Consider the following 24,350-nt stretch of genomic DNA (forward strand, 5'->3'; position numbering starts at 1 on the left):
GAATACTCTGGTACTGGGCCAGGTTCTGAGCTGCAAAAATAAACCCAAATCATCATCACCCCCCCACCATCGTGCCAATTGACAATGAATATGAGGAGTTTTGAGAATTTTGAGAACCTCTTCCATCAATAGCTTTTCACTTGTAAATAATCTTTCACTTCAGATTGTTAAACTTTAAATTGTTTGAAAATGGTTTTATAACCCTTTTAATATTGATGTGCCGCAATAATTACTTTTCTAAAACCATTGCTTATGCCTTTTCCTCTTTTCCAGACCAGCAAATTGCCAAAACTTCTACTTTTATAGGGGTCTACAAACCTGCTGATGGTCAATTAAGGGCTGATGATTAGAAGAACCTGGCTGCAACTTATCCTCTTAAATCCTGTGGAAGCAGTAGGGGGGTTACTTAGCATTGCTTGCATGTATTTTTAATTTTTTTTGGTTCCATTTTTGTTAAATTAATAATGGCATGGTGAAAAAAAAGTTAAATAATGTTGATCGTCTGGGGTTGCACTTGACCAATACTGACACCTACTACGATCAAATGATTTTTATTATGTTTTTCCCACAAAAACACAGAATTAAAAGAGCGGTACTAACTTTTAAACACGACTGTACTTAAACCAGTCTGTTAAGAAAATCAGAGATCGTTCATTCTGATATTTGATCTGAACATGACCTCAAAGTTCCTGTTCTGCATCATGCTCTATAAGACTCCATATGCCACTTGTCTGCCAGCTCGTCTCAGGTGTACATCATGAAACTGGCCAGCATGCTGATTTAAATAATCCATATCCGTGTTTGGTCTTTTTTCAGGTTGCTTGCACCTATTTTTACTTAAAATTTCTCAAAAAGTAAATACAGGATGTTAAAAAAACAAAACAAAAAAAAACCTCAGACGGTGTTTCATTCTGCCTCTCTGACCCTCACTCTTTTCCTGTTCTGTCAGAAGCACTTCCTGCTATGTGACAGACGCTCTCACGCGTTGTTGCACTCCATCTGTCAAGCGTGGCCAATTTATTCAAAACTCTGCACGCAGTTCTTAAGTTTTCCTAAACCCGTGTAAGCCATGTGTTAATCCTCGTACGTATGTGTGCTTGCATATTAAAGTAGACAAGTGTGTGTATACAGCATGTGTGGGGTCCTGCATAACGGAAGTTGATGCTGGTTAAGGCAGAGAACGAGTTACATAAGTCGAACTGTGTGTGTGAGAGAGAGATACAGAGATGCTGCTGTCTGAGTAAGTTCTATCTGTGACAGGAAGACGACGAGGTGTGACAGGAAGAAAAAAACGAAAGAGGCAGAAGAGACGGGTGTTGTGCATGTGCACTCAGGAATGCAGTACGAGCACTAAAACAACAACAAAAAAATGGTAGTGGATAGTAGGAGGAAAGAGTGGATATACACGAGGGAACAAGGTGAGAGGTGTGCCGCCTGTTGTTGTTTTTTTTAATAATGCGTGTGTATGTGTGTTCATATAGTATATAGAGGGAACTGATGGGTACTGTGAGGTCATGATGTTGTAACCACTTTGCCTTTGTTCCTTCAATAAGCAGGGTTCTTTAAGTTTCCACATTTTTCGGACTACAGTGCCCACTACAATTACATTCAATAGCACATTAGAGCATTTAAAGAAACATCGGTAAACACACCAGGCATTAAGATTTACATGAATTAGCTTAGATCCTACTAGCAGCCAGTAGTTCGTATACACCAGTGTTCATTCATTAGTAGGCTTAGAGTGCATGATTTCACCATTATGCCCTTTCCAGCTGCACATTATGGGCAAACGGAGGGGAGAGGGGAAAAAGAGAAGAAAATTGTTGCATATTATTTATGATCAAATAACCTACAAAAAAAATATATATATATATATATATATATATATATATATATATATATATATATTTTCAGCACTAACATAAATTATGCAAGGTTGCGGTTCTCAGACTTGAGTAAGAGAGAGTTGGTTTTACAGATTCAAACAAGTCACAGCCGGGATTTTAGTTTTTTTTTTGTTTGTTTTTTTTGTTAAAAAGGATAGTTCCTTACTATCAAGAACCTAACGTAGCATCTTCTGCTAGTTCAAGCGACCCTGACTCAGTACAGCAACAGAAGACAAGAATATTAACACAAGTGAGTGCCTATATGATGTCCGTTAGGTATAGTTTGGCCAAATCTTTTGAAATTTTAGAAATTTCAAACAACACATGGTCCGTCATAGAAAAACAATAAATGTTGCAAAAAAGTGTTAATATTATCCGCCTAACGTTTTTCTTGTTAACACCAGCTCTTTTACAGTAGTTACATTTACAAAAAAAACATAAACAAACAAAAAAGTTTTCCATTGTTCATTAAGAATTACATCTCATGTTGTGGTTGTGGTTACATCTCGATGTTCTGCTCTATGTTTTCAACAGATTTTCTATTCCATTTAAACTAAACATAAATTTTATGAGAAAATATTTGTAACTGTTGATTGAACTGTGAAAACAAAAAACTAGAAATGAGAATCGAGATATGTGGTACAAACAGCAGCTATGTGGTATAACACAAACAAAAAGATGGCTAGCATAACATCAGCTAGCTATGTAACAGAAATTTAGCTACAACCTTATTTTTTAACTTTATCATTTATTATATTTCAGCGAAATTACAGAATTACAGAAGGAGACTTTCACCATAGCCACAGGATAGCGAAGTATTGAATTTCATTCATAAAAAAAAATCCTGACCTAAGCTTGCAAAATACAGTATAAAGTTTGAATATTAATGTAAAGAAGAAAATAAGGCAGGTGTTTCTTGGCACACGTTTCACCGATGTTGTTTCATGTCACTAACACAATAGTCATAACTGATCACAATAAAGGAAGACCAAAAGGTGACTATGAGACAACAGGGTTAAAATTTCAGCTTTCATTACCTGATGTATAGAGTTCGATGTGTTAATCAGCATTGCTGGAAGAACACCCGCTGTTTAACTGACCAAAAGTTTTGGAACAGGTGGTATTACAGTAAACACCAGATTTTTTTTTTGCATATCTTTTGCTGGTTATTGAGATCACTGAACTGTAGCTTTCTTCTTTGCTATGATTCCTTTAGTGGTTGGTTTTATTTTGAGACTTCTCTTTTCTGTCTCGTCTTCAGCGGTGAATGGTGCTCAAATTGGGTTAATATACAGTGACCGACTTGACCAAAACATTTCACTTTTATTTCCTGATGAAGTTCTTTTTTTGTGTTTTGGGTTAATGTTTTACTGCATGATGAAGTTCCTCCCAACTAGACTTAAAGTTCCAGACAAAATGTTTCTGCAGATGTCTGAATCCATTCTGTTTCTACCCTCGTGTGTCGGTTCCAGAAGAAACCATGCAAGTCTTTACCTCTACCAGGCTTAACTGATGAGATTCTCTTGCTTGTGCACTTTGGCTTTTCCATCATTTTGGTAGAGGTTAACCTTAGTTCCACAACTTTTGTAGATCATGCAGACACAAATTCCAATCTGGCTTTTCTGACTCTCCTTGCTGGTGAATTGTTTGCATCTTGTGGTATGACCTCTATATTAACGCTATTTACTGCTTTCTAATGGTGAAAAGTGACAACCCCTGCTGAGGTTGTTGGGCGTTTGGATGTTGCTCTTACAATCTTTCTGTCATCAGCTGCTGGGTTTTTCCTTGGCCCACGTCCTCCATGTCTGGGGGTCTTAGGTCTTAGTTTTTTTTTCCCCCCAGCAAACTTGCAATGGCTACGCTCAATATTAGTGCAAAGGTTCTGATAAATTTTCCTCCATTCTATTCTCAGCTTCAAAATGAATTGTTTCTCCCATAGACAACTCTCCGGTCCGCATGTGGGTTTATCATTTTAATAATAAATGCAGTCTAGACATTCAGGGTTATTGAATGTTTAAACAGTGACTACAACATGCACATCTGGGCAACAAGAAAAACATGTCAATCACGTGTTCCAGTATTTTTGATCACCTAAAAATTAATGACTGAAAAAAGTTTTTAGGAAATCAAGATCTTCATATCGGGAAATGAAAAGTACACATTCTGATCTCACATTCACCTTTTCGATCATAAACCCAAATGTCTACAGTTTATAGCAAAAAGAAAAGAATTGGCCTTGGCGTTCCAATACTTTTAGACAGTGACTGCATGTGTATTTTTTTTTTTTTTTTCAAAAGAATTGTTCAGTTCAAAACGCATCTCCCAACTATTTTGGAACTACTTAGTACCTCAGAAGTAAGCTTTCCATTTAGAAACCGCAGGGGGTCAGATGCAGACGAGGGAAAATACAAGCACAGCCGTGAGCCCCGGACCATCTGACACCTGATAATGAAGTGACCTTTATGGTTACATTTCACTTGAATCTACAACTACCCAATACACAAGAAACCTAGAAATAGAGAAGCTAGAAATAGATTCAGGAAAAGGATTACATTATTAGATTGACAAGACTTTATAAATATGTGGGGGAAAACAGCAGTACATGAGGCTGAGTATAAAAGGGCCAACAGTGAACTGCACGTTTAAAGGTTTTAAAAAAGCAGATTGATTAATTGATTTTTATTAACAAGTGCAAAATGGTGTAACCATGAAAGAAAGAAACAGTTTAAATTTGAGCAATTAAAAAAACCTTATGCAATGACATTTATTATGTGCATGAGAAGATGGCTTCGATTGTTCCAGTATGTTGCCAATATATTCCTGTGTGAATAGCAATAAACAGTATCACGTTATTCAGTAAGGAAATTTAACATGTTATTTACACTAATTACCTAAAGGTTAATAAATAGCACTTGATTCAGTTCATTCAATTATTTTTACCTGTACCAGCAACATGTACAGTACTACTATAAATGCAGTTCATGAAGTTGTGTGAAACTTTTTTATTTTTTTGTAATAATGCTGAAAACTTCGATTGTCTCAATGTCATAATTATGGTAAATTCCGGGAGAACTTCTTAGATGTTTTTTAAAAAAGGAGAAAAAAACAGCAATTTGTTCATTTTAAATCAACAAGAAATATCTTATTATTAAATGAAAAATACTAAGAGAAGAATAATGCATAGGAAAGATAAACTCAAATGTTTTGTTCCATAATATGATAATATAGTGGTAAATAAATAAATTCTTAATTGCTCGATTTTTTACTCCATTACCCTAATATTACAGTTTAACAACCAAACGGTCGGTTCTATTCAACTCTGCCGATATTGATAGGATGTCTAGACACTACATTTTTTATGCTACTGACCAAATTACTGTGATGACCAAAAGTATCGCCAGTGTATTTTTATCTGCTCAGTACTGTGGCCTCGGGTCAGACAGTAGTCATAGGGTCATGCTTATAACGCCAGTTGCTGATCGCTATATAGATAATTACTTGCTCTGCATGAGTGTGGACGTGTATTAAAAAAATGTCGTGCTGTTACCTTAGTAACATAGTGTTTGCTGACGCATGTGGCTTGTGAGGTTTATGCGGCAGCGTCTGTCTCGGGCTTGACGTTGAATACGTCTCTCCACTGCTGCGATGCTCTCTCTGCGTGTGTGTGCTATCATCCTGGAGCGACCAATGCCTGTAGATGCACAATAAGCCACAGACAGAGAGTGCACAGCAATAAAGCAATTTTTTTTGTCTGTATGCAAAATAAAACCTGTAACAAGAACAGACTGTGTTCTCAGTGAGTGTAACGAAGTGAAGGAGCAGTTCACTTCTTGTGTTCTTATCAGGCACACTATTTTATTTCCTTAGATTTTAATAATAAAATGAATCATCAACTGAGACATTTAAACGTTTAAAGTTGAATTCTTGAGAGTGACCAACCAGCTTGTAGGTAATCATAGCATCATTAATAATTTTAACCCTTTAGCATTTCCCAAATCCATACCAATTTAGTTTCAGGGTGATCTAACATAGGATCAAGGACTCTAACATATAATGCACTGTTTGTCTACTAAGAAAAATTTTCAACTAACTTTTTTATTTTCGAAACAGAGACATGGATCAAAATGCTGATACCAAAATCAGCATTTAACATCTAATAAACATACAGTCGCATGAACACGTACAGCATAAACATTGGAATGGAGAGGAGCTCACAAATTCCTTGGCAGGACGACTGCTACATGGTTCTTAAATCCACACCAAAACCAGGAAATCACAAGAAGATGGAGGGTAAAACCCAGCACACACACACACACACACTCACTCAGTCATGTTCTGTTGTTGTTATTATTAACATTTAACATATTGAAATGTAGTACGATAGATGTATCACTCTGTACTGTGTTTGTTTTGATTAGATGCTAGTTGGTTACGCAAGAATCAGAAATCTTTGCAACGTTTCATCACTGAACCATTACTCACGGACATAGTCAACCACATGAGGAAGGTGGATGAGCTGAGTGCAGAAGGGGCAGGAATTATCAAGGAGGCAGGATCATTGGAGGATAAAGTGCATGCAGCGATTGAGCTGCTCTTTAGGGGTGATCCGCAGGGCACCGCCCTCCAGGCATACCTGAAGAGCTCGCACCCGGACGAGTATAACCTCATAACTTTTCATGGTGAGTGTGGCGAAGTCAACTTGCATAATCAGAGACAGGTTCTGCACTTGCTTGAGTAAAACCTTTTATAATTTTTCTGCTTTCTTCTTAGACGTCGTTGCTCAGCAACATAAAGACAGCCTCCTCCGGCAAGTCAGAGAGGACAATGAGATTGTATCATCCAATCAAACATCTGACCCTGCCCTGTTACTGGTCGATGGTGTGTCTGACCTGCAACAGAGAGAGCACGATCTCATTCAAGTGTCAGTCAACCGAGGAGTGGGGCCTTTGCACAGTCGTCCGCTGGGACTGGATAAACTCTTTGCTCCACTGACAAGGGTTAGCACCGCCCCTCGTGTCACACTGACAATAGGTGTGGCTGGAAGCGGAAAAACCCGACTGGTCCACAAATTCATCCATCAGTGGAGCTCAGGAAAGATATTCCCAGAGTTGAGCTTAGCAATTCCTATTGCATGTTGGGAATTGAGCAGCTTTGATAGATTGTCACTTGAGAGGTTGCTTCGATTGGTTGTTCCATATGATAACATTGACGTGATTTTGAACAGTCGTATCTGTAAAGTGCTGTTGATCGTTGATGGATTGGAAGAATTTCGCTCCCCTCTTGACTTCTCAGAGACCCCGGTAACTTCAGATCCACGTCGGGAGCTTCCAGTGTCCGATCTCATTACAAACATTATCAGGGGCAACTTGTTACCTGGGGCTTCAATGTGGCTTTTGTCAAGGCCTGGAGTTGGGGCAAAAGTACCCGCAGGGTTGGTGGATCGTGTGACAGAGGTCCCACCTTTTTTGCATGCTCAGATTCAGGATTACATCAAGTATGAAAACTTGCCAGAGAACTCATACACACAACACGAGCAGTCCAATCTGTCAGACTCTCAAACACAAACAGCAGAGGACAAATCTTGCCAGGCATGGGAGCACCTACAGTTCCAGAAACCCTTGCTCATTCTTTGTTCAGTGCCTTGCATTTGTCGTATTGTTGCATCCACCTTGTCCCACCTTGTGGGGAGAGACATGGATGATATACATCTACCACGAACTCTGACGGAGGTATACACCCTCTACTGTTGGCCACATCTCTCTTCCATAGATCCATCCGGTGGAAACATCCGGAAGCCGCTTGGCAATCTTGGACGACTGGCCTTTTACAGTCTGCTGCGCCAACGTCATACATTTCTTGAGCCTGAATTACGAACTTACGGTGTTGACATTCCACCAGCACCAGGATCTCTGGGACATCGGCTCCTTCGACGTGAGCAGAGCTGGTCTTCAGAATCAGTCTCATGGCGGTTTGTACACACGTCTGTGCAGGAGTTTCTTGGTGCACTCTTCTATTATGTGTCCTCACGCAGAGGAATGTTTGATCTGTTCTCTGAGAGCAGTGTTTCATGGCCTCGGATTGGATTCCAAAACCATTATCGTGCTGCACTCCAGAAAACTAGCACCTCATCCAATGGCAAACTCGACCTCTTTATGCGCTTCCTCTCTGGCCTGTTGTCCTCAGCAGTCGGGGCTCTGCTGGGCGGGGCTTTGGGAGTAAGCCGAGAAGAGCAGGTGACGCAGCGCACCATGGCAATGACCCTGCTTCAGAGTACGGTGGTAGCATCAGGAGGTGAGGCGGTTAGCATGCGTAGTGTGGCTACAGTCGCTTGCCTGGCAGAGTTACAGCAGATGGAGTGGATACGCTCTGTAGAGGAGGATCTGACCTGCTCCAGACTACATGGAAAGCTGAAAGGTGGGGTTTGCACAGTGCTGGCGTATCTGCTGCAGGTGTCAGAGTCATGTGCCAAGGAGACACAACTCTCAAACTGCCTGGATTCTGGCTCCTTCAAGCAACTTCTCCCACAGCTTTTATACTGCAGCAACTTGAGGTGAGACAAACACATTAACCACATAAATTCATACATATAGAATTATCAGGCATAACAATAAAACCACGCGCCTAATATTGTGTAGGACTCCCAGTGTGCCGCCAAAACAGTTTTGACCCGTCAAGGCAAGGACTCTGGCAACGCAAAGCACTGCAGATCTGAAGCTGATCTTTTAAGTGTAATAAGTGTCTAGGTGGATCAGAATTTTTTTGTCCAGCCCATCCAACAGTTGGTCGGATCCTCAAGTGCCAGGGTATATTATCCTGGTAAAAGCGGCCGGTGTAATTACTGAATACTGTTGCCATGATGGGGTGTATATTGCTTGTAATGTGGCAAGGTGAGATCCACATGAATGCCAGGACCCAAGGTTTCCCAGTAGAACATTTAGCTAGGTGATTACACTGTTCCCGTCGGCTTACTTTTTTCACATAGTGCATCCTGGTGTCGTCTCTTTACCAGATAAACACAGAACGTGCACCCTGCTGCCCTGATATGATGTTTAAAAAATGTGACTCACTTTTAACACTTCACTTACAGCATGGGCACTTTATCATGTCTGCAACTGTGCACTATGCCCAATGTGTTCTGATACCTGTATATCATTGACAGCATAAACATGTTCAGGAGTTTGTGCTGTAGTAGCTCAAGGACCTGACTAGATGGCCTAATGTTCCCCACCCATGAATCTTTTGCAGGTTCACTGGTTGTCCTATCACCAGAGGTGGAAAGAGTAATACAATTTTGTACTTAAGTAAAAGTACTGTTACTTTAGTGAACTTTTACTGAAGTACAAGTAAAGTTACCCATATAAAAATCTACTCAAGTAAAAGTAAAAAGTAGTTCATTAAAAATTTACTCAGAGTAAAAGTTACTGAGTTACTTTTTTTTTTTTTTTACATTTTTTTGCGGGGTGGGATGGGGGATGCATAATAAATCTGTTCCCTTTATTGTGCTTGAAATCAAAGTGGTCCCTTAAATATGACCAGGGGTTTGCTTCAAAGGAATTTGTTGGCATTTCACTTTCACCCGTGTCTGCATCACTGGCATCTGTTTTGTCCGTCTCAATCGTTCTTGTGAATTTAGCGCGTTTGTTCTCCACGCCCATCAACCAATCAGTGCAGTGGTTTCCGGGGTGCAATTTTTTTCCTTCCTCGTTGTATTATTTATCTTATTTTTAATTTTCATTCGTTTATTTTTTACTCAGTAGTGAATATGATTTAAAATGTAGTTAAGTACAATACTTTAAACAAAACATACTTAAGTAAAAGTAAAATTACAGATTTTAAAAACTACTTTAAAAAGTAGAAGTACACAAAAAAATCTACTCAATAACAGTAATGCGACTAAATGCATTTCTTTACTTTCCACCTCTGCCTATCACTGTTGGTGGGTACTAACCACTGCATATCAGGAGCATCATGTAAGAGCTGCTGTTTGAAGATGGTCTGACCAAGTCGTCACAGTTGCTTAGATTATTAAGCTTGCCCCTTTTTCCTGTTTCCAACACCCCTCCCTTTTGACCACACTGTTCACTTGCTGTCTAATACTGTATGTCAGCCCCTGACAAGCGACATTCTAACCAGATATTCAATGTTATTCACTTCACCAACAGTGGTTTGAATGTTATAGCTGATCAGTGCTGAATAGTGGTTTTCACCTGCATATTGAATTTTTCACACATACCTTTTCTTGCAAACCATGCAACACTTTGAACTGGGTATGCGTTTTCACACCAAAACTATTAATAAACTCTTATAATTAATGCATTGCGAAACTAGGATGAAAAATATATCACTAGCAATTTGAAGGTAATTTAACAAGGTTTTTTTCAAGCCCAAATCAACAGCAATATTACTTTGAATGGAAGCCTTGGATTATCATATTTCAAGAACAAGTGATTAAATGTTTGTAGGATTTATATGGAATTATTACTGTTCCCATAAGATTGGATTTTAGAATTTATCCAAACAGAATGAAGGTCATAACAACAAGGAAAGGGAGGCATCCCCATCAACGGCACTGGCGTCTAGTTCTACTTATTGTTCTAATTAGCTGTCATAAATGTAATGTCTTCATCACCTTTGTTTAGCTCTAAAGGGATGCCAACATTTTGCGTTTGATTGCATGTGTGTTGACTGCATTTTTTTTTTTTTAGAATGGAAAATAACAAATTTAAGGATGATGCAATGGAGCTCCTGGGAAGTTTACTAAGTGCCAAAGACTGTCATATTCAATCACTAAGGTATAGTATGCATACGATACATAGAATACAAGTATATACTGTATGATTCTCCTGTCTACTATTTCGTTGATCTCTTTCTTGCTTTTTCTTGTTGTAGTATGGCAGATAGCTCGATTAGCAGTAAAGGGATCAAGCCACTGAGTAGAGCGCTTCTGGTCAATCGGACTCTCACCGCACTGGAGTAAGTGTTTAGAGTGTAGTCGTGTGCATACCATATATACTCTGTAAAATCAATCTTTCACATATCAGGTAACAGTTAAGGGAATTTTTTACGTTTGCGACAAATTGGATTTGAATTGTTAAAAATGTGTGAAAAATCGAATAACACACTAACTTTGTGGATTGTCCAGCTTTCATTTGTCCTTAAACACGGGCTCTTTTTTTATTAACAGTCTCCATGGCAACAACATTGGCACCAAAGGAGCCAAAACATTGGCAGAGGCACTAAAGATGAACCAGGTTATCGTGACAGTCAAGTAAGAAGCATAAACAAATATACGCATTGTATTTTACAAATATGGACTGTATTACATTTCTAAGATGAAATATTAAATAAATAGTATAAATAAAATAAATCTTAAAAAAATAATAAAAATGATAATAATAATAATAATAATAAAGCTCTGATGATAGTGTGTGTGGACTTGTGAGTGACTGTACAGAGTTGTGTGTGTGTATAGTCTCCAGAGTAATCAGATAGAGGACGAGGGAGCTCGCGCACTGGCCGAGGTTTTGCAGTCAAACAGGAAACTCATCACACTAAAGTAAGTGTGTGTAGCTGTGTATGTGTGTTGCACCGCTTTCACTGAAATTACATTATAATGTTCCCTTCTTGAATTTCAAGAATTTTATTTTGATGTCATCATGTATTTGATGTGTGTGTGTGTGTGTGTGTGTGTGTGTGTGTTTCAGTGTTCAAAAGAACAACGTAGGCCCAGAGGGGGTGAAGAGAATTGCAGACGCGCTCAAAAAGAATCAGACATTACAAGAGCTCAAGTAGGAAATGTGCTCGTGATTAGCTTTGATTAGTTAAGGGGTTAAGCACTTGTGGGCATGCTGTTAGAGGAAAATAATTAACAATGACATAATGTGATGTAGCTCCATCCAACGCCGAGTTATTTTTACAACGATGTAGTTGTATAGATGTTTCTAATAACCGTTTGCCAAGAAGTGTTTCATTCCTCTTATACCACAGTGTTTGTTTTACTGTATTTACAGTAAAAAGCATTTCATGTTGTGGATCTATTTAGTTCCTGTTATCAGTTATGTTTATTGCTGCTATACACGACTAGCTTCTGCTTTTCTTTATCTTGTGAAGCTAATAAGTACAAATAAAACGAACAGGTTATCACATAACTGGGAACCTATATAAGCAATGTCCTCTGTAAGATTTGCACTGCCACTACATTATAGATGTGGTTCTTATAGAAAGCAAATCAAGCGATCATTACGAAACGCATTCTATATGAATACATTTGTATAAACTGATTTTTGTTTAAAATTCTGACTATTGTATATTCCATTCACGACTAAAATAAGGAACTGAAGCTCTTCATTCTTAATTGTTAAATGGGCAAATTAAAGAAAATAAGGCATGCACAAATATTTATATTTTACATTTTCAGTATGATAAGTTATACGATTATTAATGCATTCATGTATTTTCAGTCAAATATAGACCAAATCTGCTTAACATAGGTTAAAACAAGCAACCTTTAACGTCAGTATTATTTAAAAATAACCTTAAAACTGTTTATGATTAATGTTGAAACTCAAGTTTGTTTAATGTTAATGAAAGATATAAATAACGCAGATAAATTAAGAGAATTTTACTTCATTAACACCAACAACATTTTCTCCACTGTTTATTTATTACTGGATAAGTTATTCTACTAAACTACTCACTAAACTAGTGCATTAATTAAGACATTAGTTCACATGAGGTGTGCATGAAATTCAATTACCCAGATGGGAAAAATATTATTCAAGTGAACTTAATATTTATCCAAGTTTTCCCAGAGTAAGGTACAATCTTTGAAGTAGCAAAGGAAATCAATCAAGTACACTTTCAGTTTCTATTTAACATACTAGCATTTCTAGCAAGAGTACCTAAGAAAAACTACCCTAGGTAACTGTTAATTTCCTTTTTTCATTTTTAATCATTTGTTTATGAAAATTATTAGACATATGCTTTGTATTCTATCACTTGAAAGTCACCATACTGTATGTCCAACCTATGTCTAAATTAGTTCCAAGTGAAATGATTTAATGTGTTTTATGGAAATCATTTCAGCTTACTTTAAAATTTGCTTAAAATATCTTTTGATGCAACTTCACTAAAAGTATGTCATAAGGATTAACAGAACACTGTTAAATATTTGCAAGGTTCTTTGTATTCAGTTGGCATTCAAGAAAGCTCCAGTTATGTAGGCGGTAACCACTTGTGGTTTCTTAATGTAGTGTTTGATAGTTTGTCACCGGTAACTAAGAACATAAATGATGCTATGATTAAAAGCCAGAAGATTTTGTCTTGGTATGCGAGCTTGTTTCTAATGGAAGGTTTGTGTTTATTCCAGTGTTTCTGGCAATCATTTGGGAGATTTGGGCGCACTGGCATTGGCGCAAGCACTCGCTGTCAACCATACACTCCAAACTCTAAGGTATTAATACACACACGCACACACACACACACACACACACACACACAATTTCCAAAATTATAAATGTCAATTCTTACTCCATATCACTTCATTTATGTCTTCATCAGCCTCCGAAGTAACTCTGTTAGCGACAGGGGCATGAAGGCTCTGACTCAGGCCTTGCGCTACAACAAAGCCCTTACTAAACTCAAGTAAGTATGTGTGTGTGTGTGTGTGTGTGTGTCTGTGTGTGATTGTACACACACTTGAGTTCTTGGAAAAACATGAAATACTCTAACACAGTCAGGACATTTTGTTACACTCCAAGCATACACTATATGTCCAAATATAAGTGGAAACCAGACCATCACACCCATAATTGGTTTAAACTGTTGCCACAAAATTGTGTGTCCTCTAACCTGGACCCCGCTGACCACATTTGGAATGACCTGAAACACTGACTGGATCCCATCCTCCTTGCCTGATGTCACTGCCTGAGCTGACCAATAATCTTGTAGCTGAATGAGCAAAAATCACCACAAAATGGAGCGGACTTCTCAGAAGAGTAAAGGTTTTTAAAACCGCAAAAGGGGAATCATCGAGAAGTGTGGCTACCTCTATATAAGCGAAATATTTTGGCAGTGTTCTGGAGCACTCAGGTGTATGTCTACATTATGCCAAGAACAAAGGACATTAAGAAAACAACGATTGATGCTTAGAGATATATAAAAAAAAACAAGAGATTCATCATGTGACCTACAAGTTTCTTTGAGCACATCAAGTCTTTATGTTCATGACTGCACAAGCAGACTAAACAAACATCGATTTCATCAATAGGTAGCTACTGAAGGATAAAAGCCCCAATTCTCCAACAATCACATACTCATATGCATTTAAACAAGGAAAACCTGAAATTGTGTAACATTGTGGGGACGTTATTATAAGGCCCCTATAATGTTAATTGTTTTTTCATTTTACTATTAATATTAGCAGTATTATTAGTATATTTTGTTTATGTGTACATACTGTATGTACTTTAGTTCTCATGGGAATTCAGTGTCCATGTACAGTTACAGTATGTCAAGAAAAACCTTATACGATTTGCCATTTTAGCAGCTTCTTGATGGTCCCCGTAATTCACTTTTAAGGTTGTGTGTAAGTGTAACTCCTGTGTGTGTGCAGCCTTAGGGAGAACTCCATCGGAGTTGAAGGTGCTCGAGCCATCGCTCGAGCTTTACAAGAGAACCACACACTCAGGGAACTTGAGTGAGTACATTCTTTCCTTCTCTTTTACCTAATCATAATCGTTAACGTTTCAGATTTTGCATTTCTTTTCTACAAAAAACTTTACTCTTGCTTGATTTTTGGTGAAATAGAAACCAAATTAAGTACATTAAAGAGCAGGTACATGAAATTAAGGTAAACAAAGACAGCGATTTGCTTATTTGGACACTGCTACAACAGCACCCCCTCCTGGTGATGGTTTATCATATTTATTACACTTACACACCTTTATTTAAGGAGGACTGTATTCCAACTTTGACGTGACGGTTCCATTAATTTCTAAATACTTTTGTGTTTGTGTGCGACAGTCTCACGGCCAATCTTCTTCATGATGAAGGTGTGAAAGCCATCGCAGCAGCAGTGAAAGTCAACAGAGCTCTGACATCTTTGCAGTGAGTCGCAAAAATGCAACACACACACACACACACATCCCAACATCCAAAGACGTAAGACGTAGTTTAACCGGACTCATCGTTTTCATCTGATCTGTTTGTGTTAGTCTCCAGTGGAACTTTATGAAGGCTGGAGCAGCTAAAGCTCTAGCCCTGTCTCTGCAAGATAACAAGTACATCCAGCTCCTGGAGTGAGTAGCTACAAATTCATCTCTGTCCAAAACTGCACTTCACCTCCATAACACTCATGTACACAACACAACATCCAAATTTATCCTGGTAAAGTTTTATCTCCAACAATAGTCGTCTAAAATGATTTGAGTTTTTTTTAAAGCTAGAGAACTCACTAACGGGTTTTGATAGAACATTTGATTTGATGAAGATTATACCATTGTACTGTTGAAAGCTCAATTCTGATATTATTCCTTAAGTAAAACATTTACCTGTGCAATTAACCCCAGTAGTTGGGTTTGCCATGAGATAAACAACTGCGAATAATTGACCTTTCTTCTGATTGACTGACTCATTAATCTCTGCGTTTGTGTGCATGTAGTCTCCAGGAAAATGCTCTGGGTGATGATGGTGTTGTCGCACTGGCAGGCTCGCTAAAGGCTAACTCTTCCCTCATGGTGCTCTAGTAAGTTTAAACACACCATTTTGTCTTATTACTCTTATGGGGACCTTTTATTGACTGGCAAATAAAACTACTTTAAACAATTTTGCAAACATTTTTTGTGGGAACAAACTAAACATCATGGCTGTTAACTATTATGGTCCCCACTAAGTAAAAAAAAAAAAAAACACACGCATACACACAGCAGCTAAGAGTGCAGCATGTGGTCTGGCAGAAAGCCTGAAAAATAGGTCACGTTCCAGTAAAGGTCTACATTTCCTGTCTTCCTGGAAGACAATATGAATGTGTATGTGTGCTGCTTGTGTGTGTGCAGTCTCCAGGGTGTATCGGCGGGCGAGGCAGGTGCCGTGGCACTGGCTGAAGCTCTGACGGTCAACCAAAGCCTCCACACACTCGAGTGAGTCGACCCCTATCTCTACTGTAATCTGTTTCCTGACTTTGGTGCCACGTGCCATTCTAACCATTTTATGTTTCTCATCTTTTGATCAGTCTTCGTGGTAACTTCATCGGCATGGGCGGAGCTAAGGCTCTCTCCAGTGCGCTGAAGACCAATCGGAGTTTGAGAAGTTTGAAGTAAGTAGCAGTGCTACGCAACAAACCTTTTACATGAGATTTTATTTGTAATTAAACCTAAGAAAGAGTTGCACCAAGCAAACTATTATACAAACAGTAACAGTAAGTGTGATCATTTATATTTTAATTGAAGTATAATAACAATATCCTTTATGTTTATAATAAAGTTCGAAAATATAAAATTATTCTTTTATTAAATTGCGAGAATGGTCAGGAGTTCCTTTCTGTTTTTCTTTGTACTAAACTCTCTTGAGATTTCCAGCGGACCATCATGATCGGTGTTCACCGCTACCTAAACGAAAATCTAGTTAGAATAACTATAAATTCCCGTAAATTTCAGCAAGCACGCGATTGTTACGAAATGGCAGAAAAGCACAAAACCACAAACTATAGCCGCTAAATTTCTAGCTAGAACCTAACATTTTTGTATTTTCCTCGCCTTTGTAATGTGTAATGTAAAGGCTGAGAGTTAGCACCAGGTTTGCAGGTGGCAATATTTTCGTTGTTTTTGCAACTATCAGTTAAATAATTCTGCCATGTTACCGCCCACACAGCTCCAGATTTATTCAAGGTTAGCTGTTGATAAAATATCAAGCTAGAAATGTTATAATGAAATTTTCCTTTGTATCCGAGCACTGTTAACATAAACAGCTAAAGGTTGTTCAAACCCAACAGACATTCTTTGCCATTTCTAGGATTAGGTGTTTCGCAACTTTCAAAAAGCTCAAAAGCTCCTACACTGTAACCCCCGATGGTCACCTCTGTGTAATCCTGGTCAGGAAATAAAATAATGTATAAACCAGTAATGCATTTTTAATTATTGTATTTAGTCTGCAGGAGAACTCTTTGGGAATGGATGGAGCCATTTTCATCGCTACGGCACTCAGAGGAAATCATCAACTGACCTATATAAAGTAAGTTCATCTATGTTAGTAGGTTAAGAAAGTCACAATTATAATAATCACCAAAACATTTACATTTATGCATTTAGCAGACGCTCTTAAGCAGAGCAACTTACTTTTTTTTTTTTTTAATCTTATTACACATCTGAGCAGTTGAGGGTTAAGGGCCTTGCTCAAGGGCCCAACAGTGGCAACTTGGTGGTTGTGGGGTTTGAACCTGGGATCTTCGGAGTTTTAAACCAATGCCTTAACCCCCGAAAAAGACAACAAGAAGCAAATGCACTCTGCTTTTAAATATGCATATTTTAATGACAAAGTAAAATCTATGACATTGATGGTATATTGATTGATCATTGATTTTAATGTCTTAAATATGGCAGTGGCCAAAAGTATTAAAACAAACATATGCCATGTATTATAATTCTCCTTGTGCACAGAATGGGTGATTTAACCAACTATTTCTAGCTTAAGAGTTCTGCTAATTAACTGAAAAATTATTGCAAAACTGAACTTCTTTCAGTAGTGAAGAAATCGCTTTATAGGTTGCATGATTGTAGTTTATCCCACGGCGTTTATATGCCCCTTACAAACAATGTATTCTGAGGAAAACTAGTATAACTTGGATTAGGTGTTAATTTTGAACAATCCTGATTGTTACACTTTTTCCTTTGTGTTGAATTATGTTGGAATAGTGAAGCAGGCTGCGAGAAAATATCTCAAACCTAGATCAAACATACAGTTCCAGATCTTTTATAAGATTTTCTATAAAATAAAATAAAAACTCTTTGGAGTTCAACTTTACATGTCGATCTTGCTAATAGTCACTAATAATTAGGTTAATTAGAGCTAATTAAAAGGCAATAAGAAGTCTGGGGTTCGTGTGTGTGTGTGTGTGTGTGTAGAGTCATTTACATGGTTGTTTAAATTTGTCCCCTTTTCAGTCTTCAGGGTAACGGAATTGGCGAGTCGGGAGCGAAGGTTGTTTCGGATGCTATACGAGCTGACGCGTCGGAGTGTGTGGTGGACATTTGATGAGTGCACACACACACACACACACACACACACACACACACAGTCACAAAATGAAAGATGTACAATTTATACCAATTTATTAAATTTTATAAATTATATGGATTGATATTTATTATTGGGCATCAGTGCCAGTTCTGTTTCTGACTGCATGATATGATGTACTATTTTATATGTAAAAATATATGTGTATTCAATAAACACTGACATTCAAAACAGTTTTTTCATAATAGTAGAATAAATGTGTGAAATCTATTATGTGTCGTATCTGTCCGTATCCTTCCACCTCTCCTGTACTGGTTAGAAGTCATTGTCACTCTCCTCCAGTATCTGAGGGTGCAGTGATCTGGTTGGTCGGTTGTGCGTGGAGGCGGAGCCTTCCAGGCTGCCGTTTTCTTCGTCGAGATCTTCGTTCCCTTCGTCTTCTTCTTCCTCCTCGTCATCGTCGTCGACGTCGATCTCGCTGTCGTCCGACTGCAGATCGCGACACATTTCAGAAACACGCTTTACCAAGTTAGCAGTTGTAACGCTCATCATAAAGTTTTTTTTTTAACCTCTTCGTATTGAAAATGAGAATAACACAGCAACGTGTTAACATCTGCTAGCTAAAACGTTATTTAATTTTAGTAATTTAACCCTCCTGATGACAAACTCCCAGTGGATTATCTAAGACGACTCGAGTGTCCAGGTTAACACTATTACGGATGACATCGTGTTTATGGCAGAAAAGAAAAAGGGAGGAAGATGGTACAAGAGCACATTCACACACAGACTGTAAAAATAGAGACAGCTAGTGTGCCGTTGGGTTTTGAGGTTTGAATAACTAAGCCCTAACGCTAGTCGTTTAGTCCACAATGACTATTACCACAATGATTACTACCTTCTTGCTACGCACATACACACACACACACACACACACACCCACACACAAACCTGTCGTTTCCTCCGCATCCGGCCAGCGCCGGGGCGATGCGGTGCGTCCTTTACCCTGGGCTAAGTCAATAAGTATAAAAGAAAGAGCAAACCCATGCGTGGAGCAAAAGAGGAAGAGTGATGAAGCAAGATTTGTCTTGCCGAAAGTGCATGAATAAAACAATAACAAAAAACAGTTATTGACTCACCTCATCCGAGTCTCCACCCTGCATGTTGCCAATGAGACGTCCACCTGCTCGACCTACAGCAAAAATACAAAAAAAAAAAAAAAAAAAACTCATGCAAACTACAGGAGCTCATGGAAATTAATTACAGCAAAACTAACCAGACAAAATCCAAACTGAAGCTAATAAATCATGTGACCGTGCCTGTTGGAGGTTTATGTACCTGGTATCTGCGCATGGCGAAGCGGAAATGGTTTGGACGGCCGTCCTTCCTCTATATCACTGTCTGAGCCTTCGTCTTCTGGGATCTCCATGTCCGAGTCTTCGTCTCGCACTGCAACAAGAGAAGTGGCACGCACATTTCTCTCACAGTGGTGTACGAGATGCCCCGCGCTACGTTTTTGTTTATCAAGTTTAGCAAACCAGCCTGTACAACAGCCAACAGACACGATGCTTTACTTTGTCCTGTGTCAACTCATACACTTCTTGTGGTAAGTTAAACTACAACTGTTACAGTTAGCTGAAGTGATGTGTACAGACATCCAGTGGTTTGACACCTGCAATGTAGTGGTCACTTAAATCAGCCACGCCCCTAAGTGTACATCATGTACATCATGTACATTTGTACAAATTCATCCCTGTACAGTTAAAATAGTTATGGAGACTACCATAGTTACCATAGTTTGTACCAGGCTGTGAACGTTTTAATTTCTGTTTTAAACTTTTAACATGGACCTCTATGGAGATTGACTCACTTTTAGAGCCTAGTGGTCATTTAAGGAACTGCATGTTTTGGCACCTCTGCATCGGCTTCATTTCTCAGAAACAGAGGATCCCCCTTGCTGTACACTAGTGTGTGTGTGTGTGTGTGTGTGTGTGTTTGTACCTCCACTTGTCATGAGTCTCCTGTCCTCCTCACGCAGCTTGTGTTGCATCATTTTCATGGAATTTTCTGTTTCCTGTACAGCACAAAAACAATACAATACAAATAAGTGTGTCACAGATTTAATGTGTGCGTCTATTAATAACAAAAATAATGCATAATCAAAGCACCTTTTGTACCAATAGTAACAGCTTTTGTTTATTGATAAAGCAGAAAGAGTGGCGTGTGTGTGTGGTACCTCGAAGCGCTCCTGCTCCAGTCGGTGATACTCGTCCAGCTGCTGCTCCAGCGAACACAGACAGTGGAATTTCTGCACGTAGGTCTCGTACTGCTTTTGCAGCTCCTCCTCGATCTTCTCGTACTCCTCCATGAAGGCGGGGCTGCGTGCGGGACCAGATTGTCATACAGAGGTGTACAGAGGTGGAGCCGTGTAATTAGTGCGCTATCTGGATTTAAACTTGAACACAACAGGTGTGTTAGTTCAGGCTCTGAGAGTTCCTCAACCTCAGCTTCATCGCCCAAGTTCACACTACGGTGGTACTTCAGGCATACAGACGCCCTGCCGTGTAAATTTTCAACTTACAAACTGAAATTTTGCAAGAAATTTGTCTCAAAGCATTTTTGCCATACGGACGACCGAACCGAACGCCTTGTGTACATCCGAGAGCCTTTAAAAACTTGTTTGCATCAGTGGAAAGCCAAGCAAATGATTTTACATATTTTACATCTGTGCATTTTGTGCAAGATTTAGTGGAGACATAATGCAACACAGGTCCTAAGAATGTTATTAAGGACGGTAGCAAGAAGAAAACGGGATTTTTAAAGCATCTGGTGTTGAGAGGAATCATAAATTAAGGTTGGGTGAGGTTTTAATGTCTTTTTATTTCATATTTTACTCCATTTACATGTCTAAATGTTTTTCGATTGTTTTTATTTGCAAAACTGTGATTATAGTGTTAATATTTGTAGATGGCTGAAACGGATTATCTGGATTTACATGATTTCCTATGAGAAAATGCATATATTATGTACATTTGTACAAATCCACAAAATTTCATGAAATCCAGAACGGATAAAATTTGTATGTTGAGATACCGCCTTATTTATATGGTGTTTGCCTATAGTAACTCTCTGTGTGTGTGAGAGTGTGTGTGTGTGTGTGTGTGAGTTTTACCGGACACTCTGCAGTGTCTGTAAGCGCTTTTGGTTTCTCTCCAGCTCTTGTTTTTTCTTCTCGATTTTGGCCTCCAGACTCGCCTCGTCAGCTGCCACGTTACTCAACATCTCCTTGGTCTTCTGCACGTTCTCCTACAAACACACGCAATTAGATTACTGTTATATTACATTAACCAATCAGAATTAGCCTGTTACATAAGCATATCTAGTGTCTATGTATCACGCTTTAAGTGTGTGTATGTGTACCAGGACGTCTTTCACTGCCCCTCGAAGCGCTTTTTCCACTTCAACGATCTCTAGGGGTCTTGCGATTGCGGCCGTCCTGCTCTCTCTCAGGTCCTGTTCGCGTCCCAAGAGGTCGTAGAGCGACGCCCCCTTCGCTGTGATCTCAGAGCCGAGCTGACGCGCCGCCTTTAAATCTGCTATCTACACATAAAACACATACACATGCACAAAAAATAATCAAACAATAAGGATAACATTCATGTAGATAGATGACTCAAAAGCGAAACACAGAATGTTAAAAGTTTATCTAATATTTTTACACCAAAGGGAATTTCTCACCTTGGAAGCCAGGTTGAATTTGAATTTGTTGCTGGCGTCCTCAGAGCTGGGCTCGTCCGTGTCCGTCTGGTTGGTCTTCATGGCGTTGTAGAGGACGCTGGTGATCTTTAGCAACTCTTTCACCGCGTAGCCGTCCGCCTGGTACAGACGCTTCAGGTTCACTTTGATATGAGCCTTTGTTGCCTGCGAGGACACACACACACACACACACACACACACACACGCAGTTATGACCAATGTGTCTCCTCTACAGCATGTGCTTTACTCTCTTTCTTATACCATGTAGCAAGTAAGAAATAAAATATGTTACAGTTTAAATCTGGCCCTCTTGATGATGGTAGACAAGTTTATATATTTAAAAAAAAAAAAAAAAAACAAGAACAAAGGGTGACTTAAAATACCATAAACTGAGCCACAGCTTTGATGAAGAACACTCTGTCCGACTCTGTGTCGATGTCACTGGGGATGTCCATCTGTGGTTCGTACCTGTGTGGGATAAAAATGTTAGTATCATTTTTTTCAATATCTCTTCCAAGGTTTTCCAGGGATTTTTCTTTATTTCTGTTTTAATGTAAAACTAACAGAAAAAAAATGGAGTATATCATAGGATATATGGGATACAGTATGTGGGATATACAGTAGACGTGTGTCACCTCTTGACAAGCCACAAGAGTATCTCTGCTACCAGAGGAAAATTTGGTGTCCGGAAGTTCTCCATGGAGATGAGTCGAGGGTATCCGAGCGCACGCATCATCTCAGTGAAATCTACAAACGACAAAAACAAACAATCACATGGTGCAAGAATAAAACTTATGGACTAAAAAGATCAAAGTGCCGCTGCAGTTAAACTCTCTGTAGAGAAAGTAGGATCGATCCCAATGGACTGCAGTCAGCAGTGGGTAATACAGGTCCCTTTAATGTAAATACTTTCGTCTGACACGATTCGGCAAGTTTACGGTTCCGATGCTGCAATGTGTCATTCGAGGTGTCAAGAGCGGAAGAACACCACTGGAAGACGATGAGAGATCAGGAAAACCTTCAAGGAGCTCAACCCCCGAAAATGTCAAAACCATTCGGCGACTTGTGCGCGATGCTCGTCTGAGAACAATCCACAACATCGCCGTCGTTGTCGGTGTGTCGTACGGAACAGTCCAGACGATCCTCCCGTGTGATTTAAACATGCCAAGGTCGTACCCAGACTGCTGACCCAGAAGCAAAGGGGACATCGTAACAAAGTCTGACCCGTCCTTCATGTCGAGGATCATTACCGGTGACGAAACCTGGCTGGACGGGCACGACCCTAAGACAAAGCAACGGTCTTCTCCACAACTGAGGTCCACAGCTCAACAGAGCGCATCAAGCGTTTAAAACATTTTAATACCGCCTCATATAATGTGTTCCTTTACATTTCTCCTTCGGGTAAATTCCTGACAAAAACTCCCTAAAGACTCCACTTCATCATTAGGATGTAACACATCATCATACAACAGAGAAAAATCACAGGGGGGCGAATACTTATGCAACTTGCTTACTTCTGAGATCTCTGAACGACATGGCTGCTTTCTTCCTCTTTTTATCCAACGGCCCCTATGGAATAAATAATAAAGTTAAAACAGTAAGAGTTTATTATTATTATTATTATTATTATTTGAATGTTTCAGTGTTACACCATCCAGCCAGGAAACGTACTGAATTACAAATGCTAGCTAAGTTTCAAACATTAATTATTTAAACCTTGTCAAAAATTTGTCTAATAACTAAAATATATATATATATTACACAACGTGCCGGTAATTTGTCGTTTTTCTATTAATATATAAAAAAAACTTCGGTTTGTTGTTCGCCAGCGTTACAGCGCCGCCATATTGTAGCATCTGTAGCCGTCACTATAGCAGCCGCGGAGCTACGGCACGCCGACAGGGACAAACCGCACAAACAAAAAAGCGTTTGCAAATCCGTTCTAACGTCCAAAGTGTAAGGCAAAAATGATCCGCATTCTGGTTTCAGAAAAGAAAATTTTCCTGACGTAATCTTCTTCTTTTTTTTTTTTTTTTTTTTAAAAAACACTTTGTCCTTGTCCAACAAGCATTTGTATTCCCTTATTAATAATTTAAAAAAAAATTATTCTGATCTGCGAGCCACAAATGCACCGCTGTCTTCATTTCTTCATCAGAAGTGTATTTTTATCCTCGTAAGGCTGATTTCAGGGGACCAAACAGGTCAAAATCTGACGGAGCGAGATCAGAACTATAGGGAGAATGCTTTAACGCCTCAAAACAAAGTCGAGAGTGTGGGCAGGAGTGTATGCATGACATCACCACGCCCTTGCATAGCAGTCCTCTGCATTTAATCTGAAGTTTTGTCTTCAGCTCTTCAATAAGCGTCTCACTGTAACAAGCACTGTTGATTGTTGAATCTTTTTCCTGATAATGTTCCAATAATGGCCCTTAAAAATTCCAGAAAACTGTCATCTGTCTGTTGAATTTCCTAGCTGATGTT

The 24,350-nt window shown here is 39.0% G+C and overlaps 2 protein-coding genes across 4 annotated transcripts; one reads left to right on the plus strand and one right to left on the minus strand.

Moving 5' to 3' along the window:
- Positions 1 to 1,034: 1,034 nt before the first annotated feature.
- Positions 1,035 to 18,168, plus strand: nlrc3 (NLR family, CARD domain containing 3). 2 transcript variants are annotated; one of them, XM_053494676.1, is made up of 19 exons: positions 1,035 to 1,425; positions 5,997 to 6,176; positions 6,305 to 6,565; positions 6,657 to 8,436; positions 10,592 to 10,678; positions 10,776 to 10,859; positions 11,071 to 11,154; positions 11,359 to 11,442; positions 11,591 to 11,674; positions 13,255 to 13,338; positions 13,446 to 13,529; positions 14,500 to 14,583; positions 14,910 to 14,993; positions 15,101 to 15,184; positions 15,547 to 15,630; positions 15,941 to 16,024; positions 16,117 to 16,200; positions 17,031 to 17,114; positions 18,044 to 18,168. In XM_053494676.1, exons 2-19 carry the CDS (start codon positions 6,059 to 6,061, stop codon positions 18,132 to 18,134), a joined length of 3,429 nt encoding a protein of 1,142 aa, XP_053350651.1. In that variant the 5' UTR covers positions 1,035 to 1,425; positions 5,997 to 6,058; the 3' UTR covers positions 18,135 to 18,168. The 2 variants fall into 2 exon arrangements, with proteins under 2 accessions (XP_053350651.1, XP_053350650.1); XM_053494675.1 differs by having other exon boundaries at positions 1,035 to 1,418.
- A 5-nt stretch (positions 18,169 to 18,173) lies between these two features.
- cluap1 (clusterin associated protein 1) lies at positions 18,174 to 23,728 on the minus strand. Of its 2 annotated transcripts, none has more exons than XM_053494677.1 (12): positions 23,640 to 23,728; positions 23,384 to 23,438; positions 22,505 to 22,616; positions 22,253 to 22,337; positions 21,852 to 22,034; positions 21,534 to 21,713; positions 21,286 to 21,419; positions 20,350 to 20,491; positions 20,115 to 20,187; positions 19,452 to 19,562; positions 19,253 to 19,305; positions 18,174 to 18,605 (listed from the first exon to the last, which is right to left on the minus strand). In XM_053494677.1, the coding sequence occupies exons 2-12, from the start codon at positions 23,403 to 23,405 to the stop codon at positions 18,432 to 18,434; spliced, it is 1,269 nt and encodes a 422-aa protein (XP_053350652.1). In that variant the 5' UTR covers positions 23,406 to 23,438; positions 23,640 to 23,728; the 3' UTR covers positions 18,174 to 18,431. The 2 variants fall into 2 exon arrangements, with proteins under 2 accessions (XP_053350652.1, XP_053350653.1); XM_053494678.1 differs by having other exon boundaries at positions 23,631 to 23,711.
- Positions 23,729 to 24,350: the final 622 nt, after the last annotated feature.

The sequence above is a fragment of the Clarias gariepinus genome, chromosome 4, assembly GCF_024256425.1.
Source record: "Clarias gariepinus isolate MV-2021 ecotype Netherlands chromosome 4, CGAR_prim_01v2, whole genome shotgun sequence".
Lineage (NCBI taxonomy): Eukaryota > Metazoa > Chordata > Actinopteri > Siluriformes > Clariidae > Clarias > Clarias gariepinus.